We start from the raw sequence: 24,255 nt of genomic DNA on the forward strand, positions 1-24,255 counted from the left end.
CTTAGAAACCCTTTGAACTCGAGGAGCTGCGGAAGGAGATGCTGGCGCCTATGCTGTCGGTGATTGAAGGACTAGGGATGATCCAGAAGGCCCACGAGGTAAAGATCCAGGAGGTGCAGAAAAAAGTCAATGAGAACGAGGACGCGATCTCGGGCCTGGCAGTGAGAGTGGAGGAGCACGAGGCGCTGCACAAGAGGTGGGCGGGAAGATTCGAAGACCTGGAGAACATGTCGAGGAGAAAGAATCTGCGGATCCTGGGTCTCCCTGAAGGAGTGGAGGGGGCCGATGCCGGGGCATATGCGAGCACGATGCTCGAGTCGATGATGGGCGCGGAGGTCCCTTCGAGGCCTTTGGAGCTGGATGAGGCACACCGGGTGCTGGCGAGGAGGCCCAAGGCTAACGAGCCGCCAAGTGCGATTGTGGTGAGGTTTCACCGTTTCACGGACAGAGAGAGGGTCTTGAAATGGGCCAAGAAAGAGCGGAGCAGCAGGTGGGACAATGCGGAGATCCGAATATACCCGAACCGGAGCACGGAGGTTGCAAAGAGGAGAGCGGGTTTCAACCGGGCCAAGGCGGTGCTGCACCGGAAAGGAGTGAGATTCGGAATGCTGCAGCCAGTGCGATTGTGGGTTACATACAAGGATCAGCACCATTATTTCGAAACGCCTGAAGAGGCATGGACCTTTATTCAAAACTAAAAGTTGGACTCAAACTGAGGGTTTGTGAGGGTGGGGGGGGATGTTTGATGGTTGTTGTATATAGGGTGTTAATCACGCGCAGGAAATGTTACACGGGCTGGGGGAGAGAGGGGGATGGAGATGGGGGAAAAGAGACAAGGCCGCGACAGGAGCTGCGCCAGAGGGGGGGGGGGGTAGGCTTAGGAAAGCGCGGGGGTTTTTCCCGCGCTAGGGAAGAAAGGCAGGAGGAGGAATGGAGGAACGCACACTGATTGGGAGATTCCCACACGGGGAGGTCAACGGGCCGGCGGGGGAAGCCGGGGTCAGCTGACTTACGGGAGTGTTATGGGGGGGGGGGGGGGGAGCAAAAAAGCTAGACACGGGTCTAGCGGGGGGGGGGGGGAGAAGGGTTGCTGCTGCACTGACCGAAGGGGAATGGGACACAGAAGAGGTGGTTGGGGCGGGGGTCTCCCGTCCGGGGGACTGGAGGGTGAGGGCGGCGCAGACACAGGACTGGCCTAGAAAAGGAGATGGCTAGTCGGCGGGGGGAGCCACCCCAATCCGGCTGATAACGTGGAATGTGAGGGGCCTGAATGGGCCGGTGAAGAGGACCCGAGTGTTCACGCACTTAAAGGGACTGAAAGCAGACGTGGTCATGCTCCAAGAGACACATTTGAAGGTGACGGATCAGGTCAGGTTAAGAAAGGGGTGGGTAGGACAGGTATTCCATTCGGGGCTGGACGCGAAGAACAGAGGGGTGGCAATATTGGTGGGGAAGCGGGTGTCGTTTCAAGAATATCGTAGTGGACAACGGAGGGCGATATGTGATGGTGAGCGGTAAGTTGCAGGGGACGTGGGTGGTACTGGTAAATGTATACGCCCCGAACTGGGATGATGCCGGATTCATGAAGCGCATGTTGGGGCGCATTCCGGACCTGGAGGTAGGAAGCCTGATAATGGGTGGGGATTTTAATACGGTGTTGGACCCAGCACTGGATCGCTCCAGATCTAGGATTGGAAAGAGGCCGGCGGCGGGCAAGGTGCTTAGGGGGTTTATGGATCAGATGGGGGGAGTGGACCCGTGGAGGTTTGCCAGGCCGCAGGCCAGGGAATTTTCTTTTTTCTCCCACGTGCACAAAGCCTACTCCCGGATAGATTTTTTTTGTTCTGGGCAGGGCGCTGATCCCGAAAGTGGAGGGAACGGAGTTTTCGGCCATAGCCATTTCAGATCACGCCCCGCACTGGGTGGAACTGGAGTTGGGAGAGGAGAGGGACCAACGCCCGCTGTGGCGGTTGGATGTGGGACTGCTGGCAGATGAGATGGTGTGTGGGAGGGTGAGGGGGTGCATCGAAAGGTACTTGGAGGTCAACGACAACGGGGAGGTGCGGGTGGGGGTGGTATGGGAGGCGCTGAAGGCGGTGATCAGGGGAGAGCTAATCTCCATCAGGGGTTCACAGGGAGAAGATTTTAAGAATGGACAGGAGATACGCAGAGGCCCCTGAGGAGGGATTACTTGGGGAAAGGCGACGTCTCCAGACGGAGTTTGATCTGTTGACCACAGGGAACGCAGAGGCACAGTGGAGGCAGGTGCATGGGACGACCTACGAGTATGGGGAGAAGGCGAGTCAGATGCTGGCACAGCAGCTCCGTAAGAGGATGGCAGCGAGGGAAATAGGTGGAGTCAAGGATGGAAGGGGAGCTACAGTGCGGAGTACGACGAAAATAAATGAGGCATTCAAGGCCTTCTATGAGGAGCTGTACAGATCCCAGCCCCCAGCGGAGGAAGAGGGGATGAGACGATTCCCAGACCAATCGAGATTCCCGAGGGTGGAGGAGCAAGAGGTGGCTGGTTTGGGGGCACCAATTGGGTTGGAGGAGCTGAGCAAGGGTTTGGGGAGTATGCAGGCAGGGAAGGCCCCGGGACCGGACGGGTTCCCGGTGGAGTTCTACAGGAAGTACGTGGACCTGTTGGCCCCGCTGCTAGTGAGGACCTTTAATGAGGCAAGAGAGGAGAGGACCCGGCCCCCGACAATGTCGGAGGCGACGATTTCTTTGATCCTAAAGCGGGAGAAGGACCCACTGCAATGTGGATCGTACAGGCCGATCTTGCGCCTCAACGTGGATGCTAAGTTGCTGGCAAAAGTGCTGGCTACGAGGATCGAAGACTGTGTCCCGGGGGTGATTCACGAGGACCAGACGGGATTTGTAAAGGGCAGGCAACTAAACACCAATGTGCGGCGGCTCCTAAACGTGATAATGATGCCATCGGTGCATGGAGAGGCGGAGATAGTGGCAACTATGGACGCGGAGAAGGCCTTTGACCGAGTAGAGTGGGAGTACCTCTGGGAAGTGCTGCGTAGGTTTGGATTCGGGGGAGGGTTTATTAGCTGGGTTAAGCTCCTTTACAGAGCCCCGATGGCGAGTGTGGTTACGAATCGGCGGAGGTCGGAGTATTTTCGACTGTACCGTGGGACGAGGCAGGGGTGCCCCCTGTCCCCCCCTGTTGTTTGCATTGGCGATTGAACCCTTGGCCATATCATTGAGGGAGTCTAGGAAATGGAGGGTGGTGGTCCGAGGGGGAGAGGAGCATCGAGTGTCGCTTTATGCGGACGACCTGTTGCTGTATGTGGCGGATCCAGTGGAGGGGATGGTGGAGGTCATGCAGACTCTAAGGGAGTTTGGGGATTTTTCGGGCTATAAGCTTAATGTAGGGAAGAGTGAGCTTCTTGTAGTACAGGCAGGGGACCAAGAAAGAGGGATAGGCGATCTACCGCTGAGGAGGGCGGAGGGGAGCTTTCGGTACCTGGGGATCCAGATAGCCAGGAGTTGGGGGGCCCTACATAAACTGAATCTGACGAGACTGGTGGAGCAGATGGAGGAGGACTTCAAAAGATGGGACATGTTACCGCTCTCGCTAGCGGGTAGAGTGCAGTCGGTCAAAATGGTGGTCCTAGCGAGGTTTCTCTTTGTGTTTCAGTGCCTTCCCATCGTGATCACCAAGGCCTTTTTTAAAAGAGTAGGCAGGAGCATTATAGGGTTTGTGTGGGCGAATAAGACCCCCGAGGGTAAGGAGAGGGTTCGTGGATCGCAGTAGGGACCGAGGAGGGTTGGCGCTGCCGAATCTAGGGAGCTACTACTGGGCAGCAAATGTGGCGATGATCCGTAGGTGGGTGATGGAGGGAGAGGGGGCGGCATGGAAGAGGTTGGAGATGGCGTCCTGCAAAGGAACGAGCCTGGGGGCGCTGGTGACGGCACCGCTGCCGCTCTCGCCGTCAAGGTACACCACGAGTCCGGTGGTGGTGGCAACGCTAAAGATCTGGGGCCAGTGGAGATGGCACCGGGGTGCAATGGGAGCCTCGGTGTGGTCCCCGATCAGGGGTAACCATCGGTTTGTCCCGGGAAGGATGGACGGGGGGTTTCAGAGCTGGCGTCGGGCGGGGATTAGAAGAATGGGGGACCTGTTCATTGATGGGACGTTTGCGAGCCTACGGGCACTAGAGGAGAAGTTTGAGATACCCCCGGGAAATGCTTTCAGATACATGCAAGTGAGGGCATTTGTGAGGCGGCAGGTGAGGGAATTCCCGTTGCTCCCGGCACAGGAAATTCAAGACAGGGTGATCTCGGGCGTATGGGTGGGAGAGAGCAAAGTGTCGGCAATATATCAGGAGATGAAAGAAGAGGGGGAGGTGTTGGTAGAGGAGCTGAAGGGTAAATGGGAGGAGGAGCTGGGGGAGGAGATTGAGGAGGGGCTATGGGCTGATGCCCTAGGTAGGGTTAATTCCTCCTCCTCGTGTGCCAGGCTCAGCCTGATACAATTTAAGGTGGTTCACAGAGCGCACTTGACGGGGGCGAGGTTGAGTAGGTTTTTTGGGGTAGAGGACAGATGTGGGAGGTGCTCAGGAAGTCTGGCGAACAATGTCCATATGTTTTGGTCATGCCCGGCACTGGAGGGGTTCTGGAGGGGAGTGGCGGGAACAATATCTAAGGTGGTGAGAGTCCGGGTCAAGCCAAGCTGGGGGCTAGCAATATTTGGAGTAGTGGATGAGCCGAGAGTGCAGGAGGCGAAAGAGGCCGGCATTCTGGCCGTTGCGTCCCTAGTAGCCCGGCGAAGGATCTTGCTAATGTGGAAGGAGGCGAAGCCCCCCAGCATGGAGGCCTGGATAAACAACATGGCTGGGTTCATTAAGCTGGAGAGGATAAAGTTTGCCTTGAGAGGGTCTGCGCAGGGGTTCTACAGGCGGTGACAACCGTTCCTAGACTATCTCGCGGAGCTTTAGATGAAGGTCGGTCAGCAGCAGCAGCAACCGGGGGGGGGGGGGGGGGGGGGGGGGGGGGGGGGGGGGGGGTGAGGTCTTGTGAAGGGGGGGGTGGGGAGAGAGGGAGTCTGCCTAGGGCGTATTTGAGCAAGAGAACACATGAAAGATCTGGAAAACTGGCATGCATGGGAGGAATCCTGTGTACAAAGCTCTGTAACATATCGTTTTACATGTTTATAACTTGCTATGTGCGTCTTCTTTCTATTTTGTTATTGGGGGGGGGGGGAGGGGGGGGTGTTTGTAAGGGTGAAAAATAGTGTTAAAAAACTTTAATAAATATATTTTTTTTAAAAAGAAACCTTTGAACATCATCTTTGTGGACAGTATAAGAATCAACTATTATGAAGAAGGTAAATGTTGCACTTTTAAAGTTTATAAGATTCAAAGTCAAATGTAACATTTTCAGATGAGCAGATTGCGCATACTTCGTTAATTCTATCCAAATCTTTGTGATATCAGGCAACATTTTCTGTTGCATGCTGATATCACTCACATAAAAGCCATTTACTGAGGTCCATCAGTTAAGTGTAAGGAAAATATATTAGAAAGATTCCGCCAGTATTTTATGCCGAGTGCAATAAAATCAGAAAAATCACAGATATGCTATTCTATGCATTCACTGAACACTGATACTCTGAATACTGACCTGGTTATTTTCACCTGGAAGCGAATTTCCATACATAAAACAGCCCCGCTTTGAAGCATGTCCATGCAAGTCCACATAATATGCAATTCCACTCTCATGTGGAGGAATGTGCTCAGCAGTTTGCGGAGAGTCAGAACTATCAGTTGCCTTCTCACAGATTGCACCATCACCACTGGATGAATTAATTTTTCCATTATGTGTTTCTGAAAGTGGCTGCCCGTTGTTGTCTTTGCATTGTATTAATGCATCTGATTGGCAAAGATCTTTACAGGAAATTATGCAATCCACTTCCCCATTTTCAAAGTTTTTCAGATTTTTGTTTTTCTCCATCTCTGACAGAGTGGTTTCAGAGGACGTAGAAGTAATATTGATGGAATGATTCAAGTCTTTTGTGCATAAAGGACCACTGGATGTCACTGAAGCGATCTTTCTTAAACCACACTTAACTGAAGACACACGCTTGTTAACATGATGATACAGGATGACTGCTCGTGCCGCATAAATTGAAGGGTGCAAGTTAAAATCTGGGTCCAAGTACAAACGATTCAGGTTCACGCCTCTAGAATCAGTCCTGAGAAATACAAAACATAGAAACATAGAATGATATGGCAAAGAAGGGGGCCATTCAATCCATTGTACCTGTGCTGCCTCTTTGGCAGAGCTATCCAATTAACCCCATTTTCTTGCTGTTTTCTTAGGCCCTGTCATTTCCTTGCACGTGTTACGTAAATAAGAATTTGATACTGTTGATTTGATAATTGGGCTTTCATGCTATATTCTACATAGTTCAATGATAAAGTTGTCACAAACAGGTATTCAAAGACACAACCACAGAAGTTTCCTGACTAAACAATACAGTCAAAGTTTCATAAATTCAAGCTTACCGATAATGTCCCCTCACTACACCATCTGGATTCAACATGGGTATAAGTTTAAAGACAAACATTCGTCTCAACATCTGTGCACGAAGATCATCAGCCCGCAAAATAAAATCTAGGAAACCATTAAAAACAAAACTGGAGGGAGTTTCGCCAGGATGCACTCGGCTGCTGAGGAAAAATACCTGGAATAGAAGAAACATGTTCCAGATATAAATAATTTAATACACAATCAAATGACAATCATATGAATGGGTGCTGTAACTCATTGGACTGGGTGCCATTCCTGGGCCTGGGGATTGGAGGACCAAATAAATCTGTGCCTGGGCCTTCTAAGAATAAATCAGACATTCTAATGTCCCAGTGACACCCAGAAGTATGTCAAGAGGTGGGGGAAGATTTGTTGTCAGCAGCAGCCTACAGTTTTTTGTAGAGCTGGGAGGAGCACTCCAGGTTTTTTGGTCTATTTTAGTGGCCAACTATGGTCCTTTTCAGGATCCCTGTATTGTTTAAGACGCAGAAATACTAGTTGGATCAGCACATCACATATAAACATATGAATTAGGAGTAGAAGTCACTCAGCCCCTCGAGCCTGCTCTGCCATTCAATAAGATCATGGCTGATCTGCTTGTAACTCCAACCCCACATTCTACCAATTCCTGATAACCTTTCATCTCCTTGTTAATCACAAATCTATCTAGCACTGCCTTAAAAATATTCAAAAATTCTGCTCCATTGCCTTTTGAGGGAGAGTTCCAGAGACTCACGACCATCAGAAAATATTTCTCCTCATCTCCATCTTAAGTTAGCAACCCCTTAATTTTAAAAAATGACCCTAGTTTTAAACTCTCCAACAAGAAGTATCCACTCCATACCCACCCTGTTAATACCCCTCAGGATCTTAAAAGGTTTCGATCAAGTTGCCTTTTACTCAATAGAAACCCAACCTCTCCACTCTTCCTCATAAGACAACCCGCCTATTCCTGTATTAGTTGAGTAAACCTTCTCAGAACTGCTTCTAATGCATTTACATCTTTCCCTAAATAAGGAGACCAATACTGTACACAATACGTCAGATGTGGTGTCACCAATGCCTTGCACATCTGGAACGTAACTTCCCTACTTTTGCACTAAATTCTCCTCAGATAAAATGATAACATTCTATTAGCTTTCCTAATTACTTACTGTACCTGTAAACTAGCCTTTTGTGATTCATGCATTAGGATACCCAGATCCTTCTGCACCTCAGAGCTCTGCAATTTCATACCATTTAGATAATAAGCTTCTTTTTAATTCTTCCTGCCAAAATGGACAATTTCACATTGAACATTAGAGGAATAAAACAATTTAAACCATGAAAGATAGAAATTTTCTCGGTTCTTTAAGAGCTGGTAAAATGAATGAAACTAAAAATTGGACCTATATTGGACCCAGCAGAAAATCAAGTTTGGACCTCCCACTTGGATTACAAAAGTGGTAGGACGTGATTTTATGGCCACGCTGCGCCCGAAAAGAAGCTCGCTGTGGCGCAGCGTGGCCAATAGAAGCTGGGAGACCCTGCTCGCATTGTGGGCGGGATCACTTTTTAGCAAATCTGCACATTAAAGCGATGCAGGTAGTCTCACTTTAATGCACAGATTCCTGGGGCCATGCGATCTATCCCCTTCGCCTCGGGCGAGCACCGTTCAGCCCTGGTCTCCAAAAACGGGGACCAGATGGAATGGCACTTGTTGGGGGGGGGGGGGGGGGTCTCCCAGGGGATTAGAGTCCCCCAGGTGCTTGTCCTTTGGGTTAGGTGGTATGCTGGCACTGCTGGTGCAACCCAGGTACCTTGGCATGGCCAGCCTGGCACACCAGCAGTGCTACCTGGGTGCCAGCCTGGCACTGCCAGCTAGCAAGGGCACTGCCAGGGTGCAAAGCCAGCACTGCCAAGGTGCCACGCTGGCATTTTTTGTGTGGGTGCAATTGGGCCGGGGGTGCCCTACTTGTCTGTTGGGGTAGGGGGGGTGGCGGCGCAGGGGTCCTCCCATAGTGCTATGGGGTTTAGAGGGGGTGTCAAGGGTCACGTCAGGGGCCTCGGAGATTAGAGCCTCGGAGATTTATTAATGGTGCCCCAATCATTCGCTACACTGTGGGGTTCTGGCACGCAGTACACAAAACCGGACTATATGCGGCCTCAGCCACGCATTTCCTGCCGAGACCCCCTTATCAAACACGAGTGGCGTTTTATAGCCTTGTGTTTCTCGGCGCTCACATGTGGCTAAACGCACTCGCTATGGGGCTTTGTTCCCATTTAGTAAAATTGCACCCAATGATCTATGTTGCACAACAGCTTTAAATGAAGTTTGCTAAACCAGAGATAAGAATAATTTTCAAATAATGTTTTTTTGACTGTTAAATAACTGTTAGAAAAGCCTTCATGCATAGAGTAGACAGCTTTGGATTTTCTTACTTGTTTTCCAAAGAACTGCTTTGGTCGAGGAGTGGAATGATCTGGAAAAAGCTTTTCAAGTCGGGGTTCACATTCTGCTGTCATTCCATCACATGATGTAATGGTGATAAGATCAACACGTCGTTTGTCCAAGGAATAACACAGAGGCTCACGGTGATAGTAAGTAGAATCTGGAGGACTGAAACAAAATTTCTTCTTGTTACAAACTAGACTCTTCACAAAGTCAACTAATAATCCATGTGAATAAAATGTACCAAAAGTATTCTCAGAAGGCAGCAGGTGTGTTTGTATATGTTCAACGCAAAGTACTTTCCCGTGCACAAAGGGGCCAAAGATACTTTTGCTAGAGATGAATTAAAGAGAACATAGTGTTCATGTCCTGGCCAGTAGCCTGTGGAAGCTCCAAAACCCAGAACAGACTTTGGCATGTTTAATATCACAGACATCTAAAAACAGAGGACCCGGCTGCACAGCGAGTTACAAATTGCTCTTTTATTAGTGATCAGAGTTCAAATTAAGGCTAGACTATGGGGATAGAGGATTCAGTTATCTGATTGCCACAAGGATCCTGTGAAAATGTGTCTGAGTGGTCTTAATGGGCAGCACAGTAGCACAGTGGTTAGCACTATTGCTTCACAGCACCAGAGTCCCAGTTCGATTCCTGGCTTGGGTCACTGTCTGTGAGGAGTCTGCACGTTTTCCTTGTGTCTGTGTGGGTTTGCTCTGGGTGCTCAGTTTCCTCCCACAAGTCCCAAAAGACATGCTGTTAAGTGAATTGGACATTCTGAATTCTCCCTCTGTGACCCAAACAGGCGCCAGAATGTGGCAACTGGGGGATTTTTACAGGAACTTCATTGCAGTGTTAATGTAAGCCTCCTTGTGACAATAAAGATTATTAAAAATATAATTCAGTTCTTTGTCAGCATTAGCCTAAACCATCTTCAATTCAGCCTTAATTGGTAACCTTACTCATGGGCCACAGGATGCCTGGTCAGAAGAATAAAAAAAGAAAGTCACAATGGTGAAGCAGAGGTGCTCAGATATTGAAGCACATTATTGGGGTTAGTGAAATGAAATGAAAATCGCTTATTGTCACAAGTAGGCTTCAAATGAAGTTACTGTGAAAAGCCCCTAGTCGCCACATTCCGGCGCCTGTTCGGGGAGGCTGGTACGGGAATTGAACCGTGCTGCTGGCCTGCTTTCAAAGCCAGCGATTTAGCCCTGTGCTAAACCAGCCCCTGATGTGAATTTTATTTCACTTTGATTTTCTTTTAATACTTGTTCATGGGATGTGGGTGTTGCTGGCTTGGTCAGCATTTATTGCCCAGCTCAATTGCCCTTGAAAAGCTGGTAGTAAGTCACCTTCTTGGACCGCTGCAGTTCATGTGTTGTCAGAATACCCACACTGCTATTAGGAAGAGAGTTCCAGGATTTTGACCCAGGAAGTGAAGGAACCTGATATAGTTCCAATAGTTGAATACCTGATCCAAGAGTGTCAGGTGCTGACTGCTAGCATTGCACCTCTCACATTGAAAGGCAGTCAAAAAAATTAAAGAACAGCTTAAATTTGAAGCTTCATTTAGAAAAAAAATAATGCTAGCAAAAAGGTCCCAATAAAAATAAAATCTGATGCCCAAAAAGATTTGCTCCCATTCTCTCTTACTTATATTCATGAGCGGAGTTCCAATGTCAGCATGTAGGTGGAGGTCGCACGTTAGGTGGCTCCTGTGAGAGTTTTTGGACTTTTATGCTCTGTCCCAGGGATAGTTTTTGGATGAATTGGTGTGGTAAATCACAAGGAGGTCATGGAATGTCAAAGTCCCAGAAGAAAGGTCATGGAAAGAAGGGGGCGAGCAAATGTGCGCTGCGGAGTGCTGCTGTGAGTCCTGCAAGAAGGAAGATGGTGGGGGCTGGGTCATCGGGTGGGCGGTTCCAATTACAGTGGCAACCCTTACCAAGGTGATGTTGGTGGAGTTTGAAGGACTGTTTGCCAAGCATTTGGAGGTGCTTCGGAGGGAGATGAAATTAAATTAAAATTGCTTGTCACAAGTAGGCTTCAAATGAAGTTTCTGTGAAAAGCCCCTAGTCGCCACATCCGGCGCCTATTCGGGGAGGCTGGTACTGGAATTGAACCGTGCTGCTGGCCTGCTTTCAAAGCCAGCACCAGTCGAGATGTCGACTTCGCTTAAAGAGTGGCTGGAGGTAGCAATTGCTCTGGTAAAGGTGGCTGTGATGAAGACGTCGGTCGAGGTGTGTGAGCAAGGAGAGAAGTTAAAAGGGCATTGCATTGTTGCAACACAGCAACAGTTCCCTCAGTGGGTGAGGAGATGCGGAGGGTGGTAGAGGTCAACAAAGAGCTCAGAGATAAGATGGGGGGGATAAATCGGGACTATTTGTTTCTCTCCCCGGTGCATAAGGTGTTTTCAAGGATTGACTTTTTTGTGGTGGGAAAGGTGCTGTTGGCCAGAGTTAAGAGGGCAGAGTATTCGGCAATTGTTATCTTGGATCACGCTCCGCATTGGATGGATGTGGTATTGGTGATGGGGGCAGCCCACAACTTGGGGTGGAGGATAGATGTGGGGTTGTTGGCAGATCAGAGCTCCTGTGACAAGATGGGGAAGGTGATTGAGGAGTTTGTGGGGTTTAATTGCACGTGGGAGGTTTCACGGCCGGTGGTTTGGGAGGCTTTGAAGGCGGTGGTGAGTGGGTAGGTGATCACATTTAAGGCCAAGGTGGATAGGGAGGAGAGGGAGGAAAACCAACGACTCATAGAAGAGATCTGAGAGGTACGCAGGGGACCTGGGCCCAGGGCTCCTGGCATAGAGGAAGGAGGCAGGTGAGGTTTGACCTATTGTCCACAGAGAAAGCGGTGCGTCAGTTGAGAAAAGTGAGGGGGTCTGTCTATGAGTCCAGGGTTTAAGGCAGGGTGTATGTTGGCAGGTTAGCTCCATAGGGAGGACGTGGAGAGGGTGATAGTTCAGGTGGAGGACAGGATGGGGGAGTTGGTGGTGGCTCCAGAACAGATTAATAAAGGTGTTTGAGGAGTTTTATGGAGACTTGAATAAGTTGGAGCCACCAGAGGAGCAGGGACGAGGGAATTTCTGGGTGGGTTAGAGTCCCAGAGGTTGGGGGAGGGGGAGAGGGCAGGGTTGGAGGAGCCGATGGAGGTGGAGGAGGTGAAGGTGGCAATCGGGAGGATGCAGGCAGATGGGTTCCTGGTCGCATTGTATAAAAGGTTCAAGGATAGGCTTGCGCCGTTGATGGTGGGAATGTTCGAGGATGAAATGGATGGGGTGCCTTGCCGCAAACGATGGGGCAGGCCCCCATCTCATTGGTGCTCAAGTAGGACAAGGATCCGGTGGTGTGGGTCGTACAGGCCCATATCTCTGCTGAATGCAGCTGCCAAGATACTGCCGAAGGTGTTGCCGTTTGGTTGGAAGGGTGCCTCCCAAAGGTGATTGGGGAGAATCAGACGGGGTTCGTAAAGGGCAGATAGTTGTCCTTGAATGTGAGGAGGCTGTTGAATGTGGTGCTTTCCCCAGCAGAGGGAAGGGAGATGGAGGTGGTAGTGGCATTGGATGCGGAGAAGGCGTTTGATCGGGCAGAGTGGAGTCATTGGATGGCGGTATTAGAGAAATTCGGGATTGGGCCGAAGTTTGTGGCGTGGGTGCAGCTCTTATATAAGGAGCCGAGAGCGAACATGCGTACGAATAGTATGAATTCAGGGTACTTTGCATTGCACCAGAGTACGAGGCAGGGATGCCACATGACCTCCCTTTTTAAAAAAATAAATTTAAAGTGCCCAATTCATTTTTTTCAATTAAGGGGCAATTTGGCGAGGCCAATCCACCTAACCTACACATCTTTTGGTTGTGGGGGCGAAACTCATGCAAACACGGGGAGAATGTGCAAACTCCACACGGACAGTGACCCAGAGCCAGGATCGAACCTGGGACCTCGGCACCATGAGGCAACAGGGCTAACCCACTGCGCCACCGTGCTGCCCTTACATGACCCCCCTTCTGTTTGCATTGGCTATAGAGCTCTTGGATGTTGCGCTGAGCAGCTCAGGGTTGTGAAAGGGGATAGTGAGGGAGGGGGTGGAGGATGTCCTTAAATGCATATAAGATGACATGTATATTTCGGAGCCGGGCAGCAAAATGAGGCTGCTTCAGAGATTTGGGACGTTTTCAGAGTACAAATTAAATTTAGGGAAAAGTGAGTACTTTATGGTCTCCCCTCCAGGAGTGTGTGCGGGGGGGATGCCATTGCGTCTGGCAGCGGTTCACTTTAGGTATTTGGTGTGCAGGTGGCCCAGGATTGGGCAGGGCTCACTAGCTTAGTGGGGAGGGCGAAGGCTGACTTGCTGAGGTGGGACCACTGTGCCATCGTGCTGCCCTCAGGCAGTGAAAATGAATATTTCGCTGCGATTCCTGTTTTTGTTTCGGTGCCTGCAGGTCTTCTTGCCCACAGCTTTTTTCTTTTAAAAAAGGGGGTTGACAGACTAATCTCCTTGTTTGTTTGGGCAGGGACGGTGGCTAGGATTAGGAATGTGATATTGCAGAGGGGACGGCGGGGCAGGGCTAGGCCTCCCAAATTTGATGTATTATTATTGGGCGGCAAATGCAGAGAAGATTCAGGGATGGATAGGGAGGTGGGGGCTCTGTGGGTGAGGATGGAGGCGGGCTCTTGCAGGGGGTCAGGGTGCAGTCACTGGCAACAGTGCCACTCCCAATGGCCAGAGGGAAGTACCTGGTGAGTCCAGTGGTGGTGGCCATGCTGAAGATCTGAAGGCAGTTTAGGCAGCATTTTAGGTTGGAAGCTGGGTCGGGGGGGGGGGTTGCCGATTAAGAGGAATCATGAGTTCGAGCTGGGGAGGATGGATGCAAGGGAATAGAGGGGGATCAAGGAAATGAAGGATCTATTTCTGGGAGTGCAATTTGAGAGTCTGGAGAAGCTGAGCGAGATGTCTGGGCTGACGGAGGGCAAAGGTTTCAGGTCTGCAGGTGTGGGACTTTGAGAGGAAATTCTTCCCGACAGCTTCTGCCTCCTCATTGCTGGAGGCGGTGCTGTCAGCGACGGGGTTGGAGGGGGGAGTCGGCTCAGCCATTTATCGTAGGATTTTGGAGGAGGATGGTGTCCCCTTGGAAGGGGTTAAGGCGAAGTGGGAGGAAGAGCTGGAGGCGGGATTGTGGTGCGAGGTGCTGTGGAGGGTAAATACCTCAACCTTACGCGTGGCTGGAACTGATACAGCTGAAGGTAGTGTACAGGGCGCACCTTACAAAAGTCTAGGATGAGCCGGCTGTTTGAGAGAGTGGAGGATGTCGGTGAGCGATATGGGAGCCATGTGAACCATGGGAATATGTTTTGGGTCTGCCCTAAGCTGGAAAGGTTTTGGAGGACGGTGTTCAGCACCATTACGGGGGTTCTACATGTGGGTGTGGAGCCCGGTCCCCTAGCAGCCATATTCAGGGTGTCGGACTGGCCAGAGCTGCAGGCGGGTGCAGGGGCAGATGTTTTGCCTTCGCCCTGCTGATTGCTCGCAGGAGACCTTCTCCACCCTGCATGGCAGGGGTACCTGCTGGGAGTTTTTGGCCCTGGATAAAAAGTGAAACTTGCTCTGGGGGAGATGGGTTCTACAATTGTTGTTTTTTGTTAATTTTGCATTTTGGGGAGTTGGTTGGCTACTATTGATTGCTTGGGGGGGCGGGGGGGGGATTTGTGAAATAAAAATATTTTTTAAAAAAAAATCTATATTCATGAGCATCATTAGGTTTGCAAGTCAGCCATCGCACTGAGGAAAGTAGCCAAATGGTCAAAAATCTTCCAAGAAACTAGTATGATGAAGGGGAAAGCTGGAGAAACATTATCTAAGATTATCTTTAACTAATCTAGTTAACTCCAACATGAAAATCATCTTGTACCTTCCCCATGGACTCACCTACAATCTCCAGCCACTGAATCCTTCGGAGATCTCATTAAATTGGCAAAGAATGCTCATTTGGGATCAATCATAACGTCTTAAAGCTACAGAGTTGGATAATAAATAGTGCGCGCTCACTGCCTTTGATTTCATTAATAGTTTCTGCAATCTTCAGCAGAGCTGATCTTTCAAATCAACGTAATGCAAACCTAACTCAAGGAACCCCACTGCCCGGATGGTTGAGAGTTTTAAACAGTATTGAGAAAGATCAGAGAAAGAAACATACCAAGACTATATACAGCGACCTTTGCCTCCATCCTACATCTGGACAGCAAGGGGTTCAAACGTCTACCCTAAGCAGCATTGCTGCCTCTTATAAAACAAAAAGAACCCGGCACCAGTCGATCCAAGTAAAGCCCGGAAGGTTATCTGCACTAACCTATGCCCAAATCTCACACTGAAACATAGTATTATTTTCCAAAGATCAGACACCAGACAGGGATCTCCACAACACTCACTGCAAGAAAATTGGTGGCCTGCCAAGTTGACAAATCTGAAACCATGAATTACAGCAGTGTTCCCAAGTACAAAAGCATCTCCAGACTAACACTACTCGGGAATGACTAGGGCAATGCCGAGACTATTAAAGCTCCTTCTTCACCAGAACTCAATAAGAAAACCGCACCAAATCAGAAATTCCTGCGTCAACTGCCCCCATAGAAACACATTTCATTGATGAGGTTATATGAAGCATTGCAAATAGACTCAGGTCCTCAGCAGACACAGACCCTTGTCAATAAACTTGAACTCCAGGCATATATCTAAAAGCTGGATGAAATTTCCCAAATGTTTAGAATAGCCAAGTAATATTACAATCGACACACTGGAATGGTATTTACATCATGTTTAAGTGCACCAGGATGCAGTGTCTGAATACAAGACCAAATAACCCATTTCTTTAGAGGAACAACTAGAAAACTGTCAAAATGGATAATCTGGGAAATCGGGGATGCCACTATAACAGTTCAACATCAATCAATATTTACAACATTTTTATTTAACAATGTGAAATACCTTGCACTTATCTATATTGAATTGCATTTGCCTTAATTCTGCCCACTGCACTTTTTCTTCCAGCGCCTTCTGCAATTCCTTGATAGCTTCAACAATTTAGAGTGCTCCACTACTTTTAAATGTGACCAGTATCAAAATGTGCTGCTGAATTCAGATAATTTATAAATAAATACATGAAACCCCGACACCAATCCCTGATGCACTGACATTCAATGTGCTCCTAACATTAGATCACCTATTTAATGTTAAATGCTTTTATCAAATCCCTAATTTCCAAATTTTATGTGGAACATCCATTGCTTATTGATTCCACACATCCAGCACTCAACTAATTACACCAATTGGTCTACAATATAATCACAAATACAGCCATGTAACATGGCAATGACTTGACAATCCATGATTGCGGCAATGTAATAACATAAGTTCTATTTGTCATCAATCATATTCTTTTCATTTTAGAATTGAGATTTTACATGCAAAAAATTTGATAAATAGATTCATTATACAAGTACAAGAGGGCTAAATCTTGCTGCAAACAGAAACAAATTTCTGATCCAATGACCTCTTTTCTTCCCCCATGAATGTGTCATCAACCTTCGGACTCAAGGAGGTAGCAGTGCTGCCACTGAGCCAGGGCTAAAACTGAAGAGTAAGGTTTGATTTGATTTATTATTGTCACATGTATTAGTATACAGTGAAAAGTTTTGTTTCTTGCATGCTGTACAAACAATGCATACCGTACATAGGGAAGGAAGGAGAGACTGCAGAACATAATGTTACAATTATAGCAAGGTGTAGAGAAAAGATCAACTTAATACGAGGAAGGTCCATTCAAAAAGGTCTGATGGCAGGAGGGAAGAAGCTGTTCTTGAGTCGGTTGGTGCGTGACCTCAAACTTTGGTATCTTTTTCCTGACGGAAGAAGGTGGAAGAGAGTATGTCCGGGGTGCATGGGGTCCTTAATTATGCTAGCTGCCTTTCTGAGGCAGTGGGAATTGTAGACAGAGTCGATGGATGGGAGGCTGGTTTGCGTGATGGACGGGAGGCTGGTTTGCGTGACTGGGCTACATTCACGACCTTTTGTAGTTTCCTGTGGGCTTGGGAAGAGCAGGCTCCATACCAAGCTGTGATACAACCTGAAAAAATGCTTTCTATGGTGCATCTGTAGAAGTTGGTGAGGATCGTAGCTGACATGCCAAATTTCCTTAGTCTTCTGAGAAAGTAGAGTCATTGGTGGGCTTTCTTAACTATAGTGTCGGCATTGGGAGACCAGGACAGGCTGTTGGTGATCTGCACACATAAAAACTTGAAGCTTTCGACCCTTTCTACTTCGTTCCCATTGATGTAGACAGGGGCATGTACTCCACTATGCTTCCTGAAGTCGATGACAATCTCCTTCATTTTGTTGACATTGAGGGAGAGATTATTGTCGTCGCACCAGTTCACCAGATTCTCTCTCTCATTCCTGTACTCTGTCTCGTCATTGTTTGAAATCCGACCCACTACGGTGGTGTCATCAGCAAATTTGAAAATCGAGTTGGAGGGGAATTTGGCCACACAGTCATAGGTGTATAAGGAGTATAGTAGGGGGCTGAGGACACGGCCTTGTGGGGCACCGGTGTTGAGGATGATCGTGGAGGAGGTGTTGTTGCCTATCTTTACTGATTGTGGCCGGTGGGTTAGAAAGTTCAGGATCCAGTCACAGAGGGAGGAGCCGAGGCCAAGGCCAGGGAGTTTGGAGATGAGTTTCGTAGGAATGATGGTGTTGAAGGCTGAGCTGTAGTCGATAAATAGGAGTCTGACATGGGTGTCTTTGTTATTCAGGTGTTCCAGGGTAGAGTGCAGGGCCATGGAAATGTTGCAGTGGTAGACGAACTGTAGTGGATCAAGGCAATCTGGGAGGCTGGAGTTGATTTGTGCCATGACTAAACTTGCGAAGCACTTCATGATGATGGATGTCAGAGCCACTGGACGATAGTCATTAAGGCATGCTGCTTGACTTTTGTTTGGTACAGGGATGATGGTAGTCTTCTTGAAGCAGATAAGGACCTCAGATTGTTGTAAAGAGAAAAGATAGAATTAGAGGGTATGGCTGGGCACAGCTTGCAAGAAGTCACCTCGCTCCGGTGCCATCTTTCTTTCCAGAGGTTCTATTTATTTAAGACGAGGGGCAATAATAAGGAAACAAAACCCAGAACAGGAAGAGAATATTTGCCCTCTGACCTTCCTTCCTTATAAGGTTGAATAAACTATTTTTAAGTTAATAAAACAATGTAGTAAATAATTGGCAAGTTGTTGGTTCCTCCTTCTAAGTTCTTCAAATATCAGGCATAGCCTCACAATGTAATTGTTGTAATGAGTCTCTGCCACACTTCGTTTTCGGTAATACCCAGAAAATGGCAAATACTAGGCAGAAGGGACAGATAAATAAGCCGCAGTTTGTCTTTGAAACTTATTGGCAGTTATTTTTAAAAATACAATCAGGTTTAACTTCTCATTCATGTGTATTTGTGAACATTTTCCCAGTTACCAGATGTACACATGACTCTCACATAACTTTCCTGGACATCAGTTAATAGGGAGCAGGTCCACTAACGTGAACAAGAGCAGTCCATTTCCATTCATAAAAGTACACATCAATAATGCATAAGAAACCTAATTTACAAGTTGCTTCTCAAGAAGCAACTATATGCAATCAAAAAGCATGGCAATCATTTGGAAAACTAATTACACAAAGTTCTGCACTGAAGTTTTGAGATTGCACCCTACCTCCTGACAGTCAGATGTTTACAATATTCAAACTTTTCATCCAATCGCATCAATATCTCTTGGCATTCAGAGTACGTGAATGGAAAGCAAAATGCAAAGTAGGTTGTTGCTCCACGATATTCAAGAAAACGGTGCATGAAGGAGAGAGTAAATTGATTATCCACCATCTAAATTGAAAGAAAATGGCAAAAAGAAATGTAACTGCAAGAATTTTATAGAAATTAATATTTGCACCCTATAGGCAGCAAGTCACTGATTCAAGCAATCATTAGGCGCATTAAGTGGGGACAAGTTGATAGGACGGAACAAAATTTACAGAAACTCAGAATGGCACATATTAGAGCACATAAGGGTGCCACTCGACCCATCGAGTCCATGCTGGCGCTCTCTGGACGTTTTGGCACCCGGGGGAGAGAGAGTACTCCTCCTTCTCACACATCCATCAGGTGTTGTACCATTCTGTGGTGGGAAAGGCAGTGTTGACGGGAATGATGGGAGCGGAATATGCAGGAATCGCAGACCACACGTCACACTACTTAGCCTTAGGTTGGGGGGGGGGGGGCACAGAAACCTGGGTGGAGGCTAGATTCGGCTTTGTTGGCAGACAAGGAGCTCTGTGGTAAGGTAGCACTGGTGATTAAGAACCAAGATCTGATTCAAAATCGGAAGGTCTCCAAGGCCACGTTCTGGGAAGCATTGAAGGCAGTGGCCAGGGGATGGGAGTGGAATTATTTTAACAAGGCCCACAGAGACAGAGTTGAGAGGGAAGAGAGGCCAAGGTTGTTGGAAGGTACTGTGGAGGCGGATAGGAATAATGCAGTTGGGTAAGGTGCTGAGGTCACATGGCTTTCCAGCGGAATTTTATAAGTAGTTTGCAGTGGAGTTGGCCCCTCATCTTCGGAGTATGTTTAAAGCGACAGTGGAGAAGGGGGCACCGCTGGCTACGTTGGCACAAGTGGCTCTCTCACTGATCCCGAAAAAGGACAAGGATCCGTTGGAGTGCGGGTCCTATAGGCCCATCCCGTTGTTGGACATGGATGTTAAAGTGTTGGCCAAGTTGTTGATGAGATAACTGGAAGGGTGTGTGTCGGAGGTGTGTCAGAGGTTCCGACAGGGTTTGTGAAGGGGCGACAGTTTTCAGTAATATTCGGAGGCAATTGAATGTGGTCATGACCCCGGAGGTGCAAGTCACCGAGGGGGGGGGAAGAGAGAGATTTGGGCTGAAGTTTGTGGCGTAGATAGGACTACTGTATGCATCCCCTATGGCAAGTGTGAGAACAAATTAGGTAAACCCGGGTATTTTGGATTGCATAGGGGAACAAGACAGGGATGCCCATTGTCACCAACATTGTTTGTGTTGGCGATTGAGGCCTTAGCGATTATGCTCCGGGGGAGTGGCAAGGGATCGTGTGTGGGATGGGGGTACAGAGCATAGGGTGTCGTTGACTTATGTGGCAAATCCGCTGGACAGTATGGGGAGAATTATGTATCTTAAGGAAATTTGGGGCATTTTCAGGTACAAATTGAATGTTGGGAAAAGTGAGATTTTCCCGGTGAATGCTCTGGGGCGGAGTGCGAACCTGGGGAGAAACTTAAATTGGGGCATATGTTGGTATTTACCCCACTATGTGGGAATCGCAGGTTTGTACTGGGGGGAGGGGCGGGGTGAGCGAGATGGCAAGAGGGAGGAATAGTGAGGGTGAGGGACTGGTTTGGATAGGATAAGTTTTGCGGAATTGGAGGAAGTGCAGGAGAGGTTCAAGTTGCCGAGGGGCAGCGTGTTTCGGTATTGGCGCAGGCCTTTGTGCGAAAGGAGCTGCCCTCTTTCCCTCTGTTGCGGAATATACGCTGCTCGAAAAGTTGCTGCATTCGGAGGCTGGGGGATTGTGGCTGTGTGTGAGAGATATGGGAGGGGCCAGCAAATCATGTCCATATGTTTTGAGGGTATACAAAGCTGGACAGATGTTTTTTGAGAGTTTGTCAGGGATTGTGGGGGGTTAAGATCATGGCATACCCTACGGTTGTGCTTTTTTTAGGGTTTCGGAGGCACCAGGGCTACAAGAGGGGAGGGGGGCCGATGTTATGACCAGCACTCCTGATTGCTTGGTGATTTATACTGTTGAACCGCAAGTTGGCAGCGGCGGGGGGGTTGCGGCATAGTTGGAGGATTTGTATGAGTTCCTCAGGTTAGAGAAGATAAATTTTGCCCAAGGGTTCAGAGGAGGGGTTATATGTGCGATGGAGCCGCATCTGTCCACATATGAGGAACTGTTTGTCGTGTGTGTGTGTGTGTATGGGGGGGGGGGGGGGGGGGAGGTAAAGGTAATGGGGGGAAAAAGTTGTATTCACCATACTTTTGCACTGTGTTGGAGTGTGTTTGGAATAAAATATATATATATTTTTTTTTTTAAAGATCCTCAGGCGAACGAACCAGCATGAGCGGTGATAGCCAGATTCCACAGCCTCAAGGAGAAGGAGCGGGTTCGGACGTGGGCCGAGGAGAATCGGGACCAGAGATGGGAAGGAAGCCATGTTAGGATCTCTGTGCGGAGCTGGCAAAGAAGCGGGCGAACTTTAATAGGCCCAAAGCAGCTTTATAGAAGAGTGGAGTGAGGTTTAGAATGGTATACCCAGCGAGGCTGCGTGTCACCTTCTGGTCAAAGGGCCATTACTTTGATACTTCGGAGGAGGAAGAAGCATTTGGAAGAAGAGTGTGAAGACTGGGGTTGAGTTGAACGTGCTCAGTGTGGCCTTGTGAAGGTTGGATATGCGAAGGGGCTCTGGGGCATTTTGTAGTCTACATTTTGTATGCATTTGCTGTTATTTTGTTGCTTTTTGGGTAGGGATGGAGTTTGCTTTGTACGCGCTGGACATTAGGGGATGGGAGGATAACAGTTTGGTGGGATATTGTTTAAGGCAATATTTCTCTTATATTTGGAAATGTATGGCTCCCAGTGAGAACATGTTTTGGAAGGGGTGCTGAATGTTTGTTATATTTCAGTCACCAGGAAGGGTAGAGGCACTTTTTTCTTTTTTTGCGGCCCTGGGGAGGGGCTATCTTGCTAGCATCAAGTTTTTGCTAGCGAACGGGAACAAGGTGGGTAGGGATGCTGCGGTTTGAAGAACTAGTTTTATTGGTTTGATGAGTCTTGTGCTTTTATTTGGTTGGGGGAATGGCGGGTGGGAGATCGCAGATTTGGTTGGTCACCTAGAATGCAAGGGGACTGGGGGACCCAGTAAAAAAATTCGAGAGTTTTCTCTCACCTAAAGAATCGGAGAGCTGCTGTGGTATTTTTGCAGAAGACTCACCTGAGGGTGAGGGATCAGACTAGGTTGCAGTGAGCCAAATCTTTCACTCGGGTTTCAACAGTAGAGCTTGGGGAGGCGGCAATTTTAATCAATAAACAGGTTCATTTTTCAGCGAACAAGGTGGTGGTGGACACATACAGATACACGATGGTTACAGGGTCTTTGGCAGGTAGGTTGGTGCCATTAGTTAATGTATGTGCCTCGAACGGAGATGATACAGCATTTATTAAGAAGTTGTAGCTTGCATTCCGGATTTGGATACACACCAACTGATGTTTGGGGTGTGGGGGGTTCAAATTGTGTGCTAGATCTGAAGATGGATGTTTCTAGGCAAAAATCTTTGGTGCCTCGCGGGTGGCGAAAACGCTGTTAGTGTTTATGGAACAGGTGGGGTAGGCAGATCTGTGGCGGTTTATGCCCCCGGGAGATAAGGAATTCCCGTTCTTATTCTCAGTATATAAGCTATATTTGAGGATTGACTTTTCTCTGGTGGGTAGGTGGCATCTCCTTAGATGAGGAAGGCAGAATACTCGGTCATTGTCATCTCGGATCATGTCCCTCGTATTTGGTTCTGGAGTGGGGCTCTGTTCAGCGAATGCCGTGGAGTTTAGATGTAGGTCTATTGGCGGATGTGTGGTTTTGCGGGTGCATTTCAAAGGCCATTGGTGAGTATGTTGAATTCAATAAGAATGATTTGGTCTCACCCTCCACGCTTTGGGAGGCTTTAAGACGGTGATTAGAGGAGAGCTTATATTATACAAAGTGCATATGGAGATGGAGGAAAGGGCAGAACAGCAGAGGTTGGTAAATGAGATCATGGAGGTTGACCGCAGGTACTCATGCGACTCTACCCTGGAGCTCCTGGCGAGCAGGAAAAAGCTGCTGACAGTTTGATCTATGGGCAAGGCAGTTGCAACAGTCGAGGGGGATCTTTTATAATTAGGAGATGGTCAGCCATCTGTTAGCTCATCAGCTGAGGCGGCAGGCGGCCTCGCGGGAGATTATTCAGGTTGGGGATTAGAGTGGGAGTTTGGTTTCCGCCCCAGATAAAGCTAATGTGGCATTTGAGGCTTTTTAGATGAATCTTTATAAATCAGAGCCCTCGGCAAGTGGGGAGGGACTGGACACGTCAATTTTCTTTTGGCAGATTCGAGTTTCCGGAAGTAGGAGATGTGACCGGGAGCGTTGCAAAACCCATTAGGGCCTGAGGAAATTTTGACTGGTATTGGGCGGATGCAAACGGGTGAAGCGCCTGGACCTGATGGATTTCCAGTCGAATTGTATAACACATTTGCAGATCAGTTGGTTCCATTGTTTTTTTAAAAATAAACATTTTATTGAGGTTTTTTTGGTATTATAACAACACAATAAACAATGTACATGAAACTATAAACATAGTGCAAAAGCCGCCCCCCCCCCCCCCCCTTCTGCTGACGATTAATTTTCCGCGAAGAAGTCGACGAACGGTTGCCACTTCTGGGCGAACCCTAACAGTGACCCTCTCAAGGCGAACTTGATTTTCTCCAAACAGAGAAAGCTAGCCATGTCCGATAGCCAGGTCTCTGACTTCGGGGGCTTCGAGTCCCTCCAAGCTAATAGTATTCGTCTCCGGGCTACCAGGGAAGCAAAGGCCAGAACGTCTGCCTCTTTCTCCTCCTGGATTGCCGGATCTTCCGACACCCCAAAATCGCCACCTCTGGACTCAGCGCCACCCTTGTTTCAACCCCGTGGACATGACATTTGCAAACCCCTGCCAAAATCCCCTAAGCTTCGGACATGTCCAGAACATATGGACATGGTTCACTGGTCCTCCCACACATTTTGCACACCTGTCTTCCACCCCAAAGAATCTGCTCATCCGGGCCACTGTCATGTGAGCCCGGTGAACGACCTTAAATTGTATCAGGCTGTGCCTGGCACATGTTGCAGACGCGCTGACTCTACTCAACGCGTCCGCCCATAGACCATCCTCTAGCTCTCCTCCCACTTGTGCTTCAGCTGCTCGGTCTGCGTCTCCTCTGACCCCCTAAGTTCCTTGTAAATGTCCAAGACGCTCCCTTCTCCTACCCACCCTCTGGAAACTACCCTGTCCTGAATCCCCCTTAGCGGTATGAGTGGGAAGGTTGACACCCGTTTACGTAGGAAGTCCCGCACCTGCAGCTACCTGAATTTGTTTCCCCTCGCCAACCTAAACTTCTCCTCCAGCGC

At 48.5% G+C, this 24,255-nt stretch overlaps 1 protein-coding gene across 1 annotated transcript in view; it reads right to left on the minus strand.

Moving 5' to 3' along the window:
- The window catches only part of agbl5 (AGBL carboxypeptidase 5), a 191,252-nt gene that overhangs the window by 131,871 nt on the left and 35,126 nt on the right, over positions 1–24,255 (minus strand). The window contains 4 exon segments of the mRNA XM_072498931.1: positions 5,641–6,211; positions 6,525–6,703; positions 8,971–9,148; positions 18,739–18,905. Of these exon segments, the coding sequence (XP_072355032.1) occupies positions 5,641–6,211; positions 6,525–6,703; positions 8,971–9,148; positions 18,739–18,905 (1,095 nt within the window).

This window comes from Scyliorhinus torazame, chromosome 4 (assembly GCF_047496885.1).
Source record: "Scyliorhinus torazame isolate Kashiwa2021f chromosome 4, sScyTor2.1, whole genome shotgun sequence".
NCBI classification, from domain to species: Eukaryota; Metazoa; Chordata; class Chondrichthyes; order Carcharhiniformes; family Scyliorhinidae; genus Scyliorhinus; species Scyliorhinus torazame.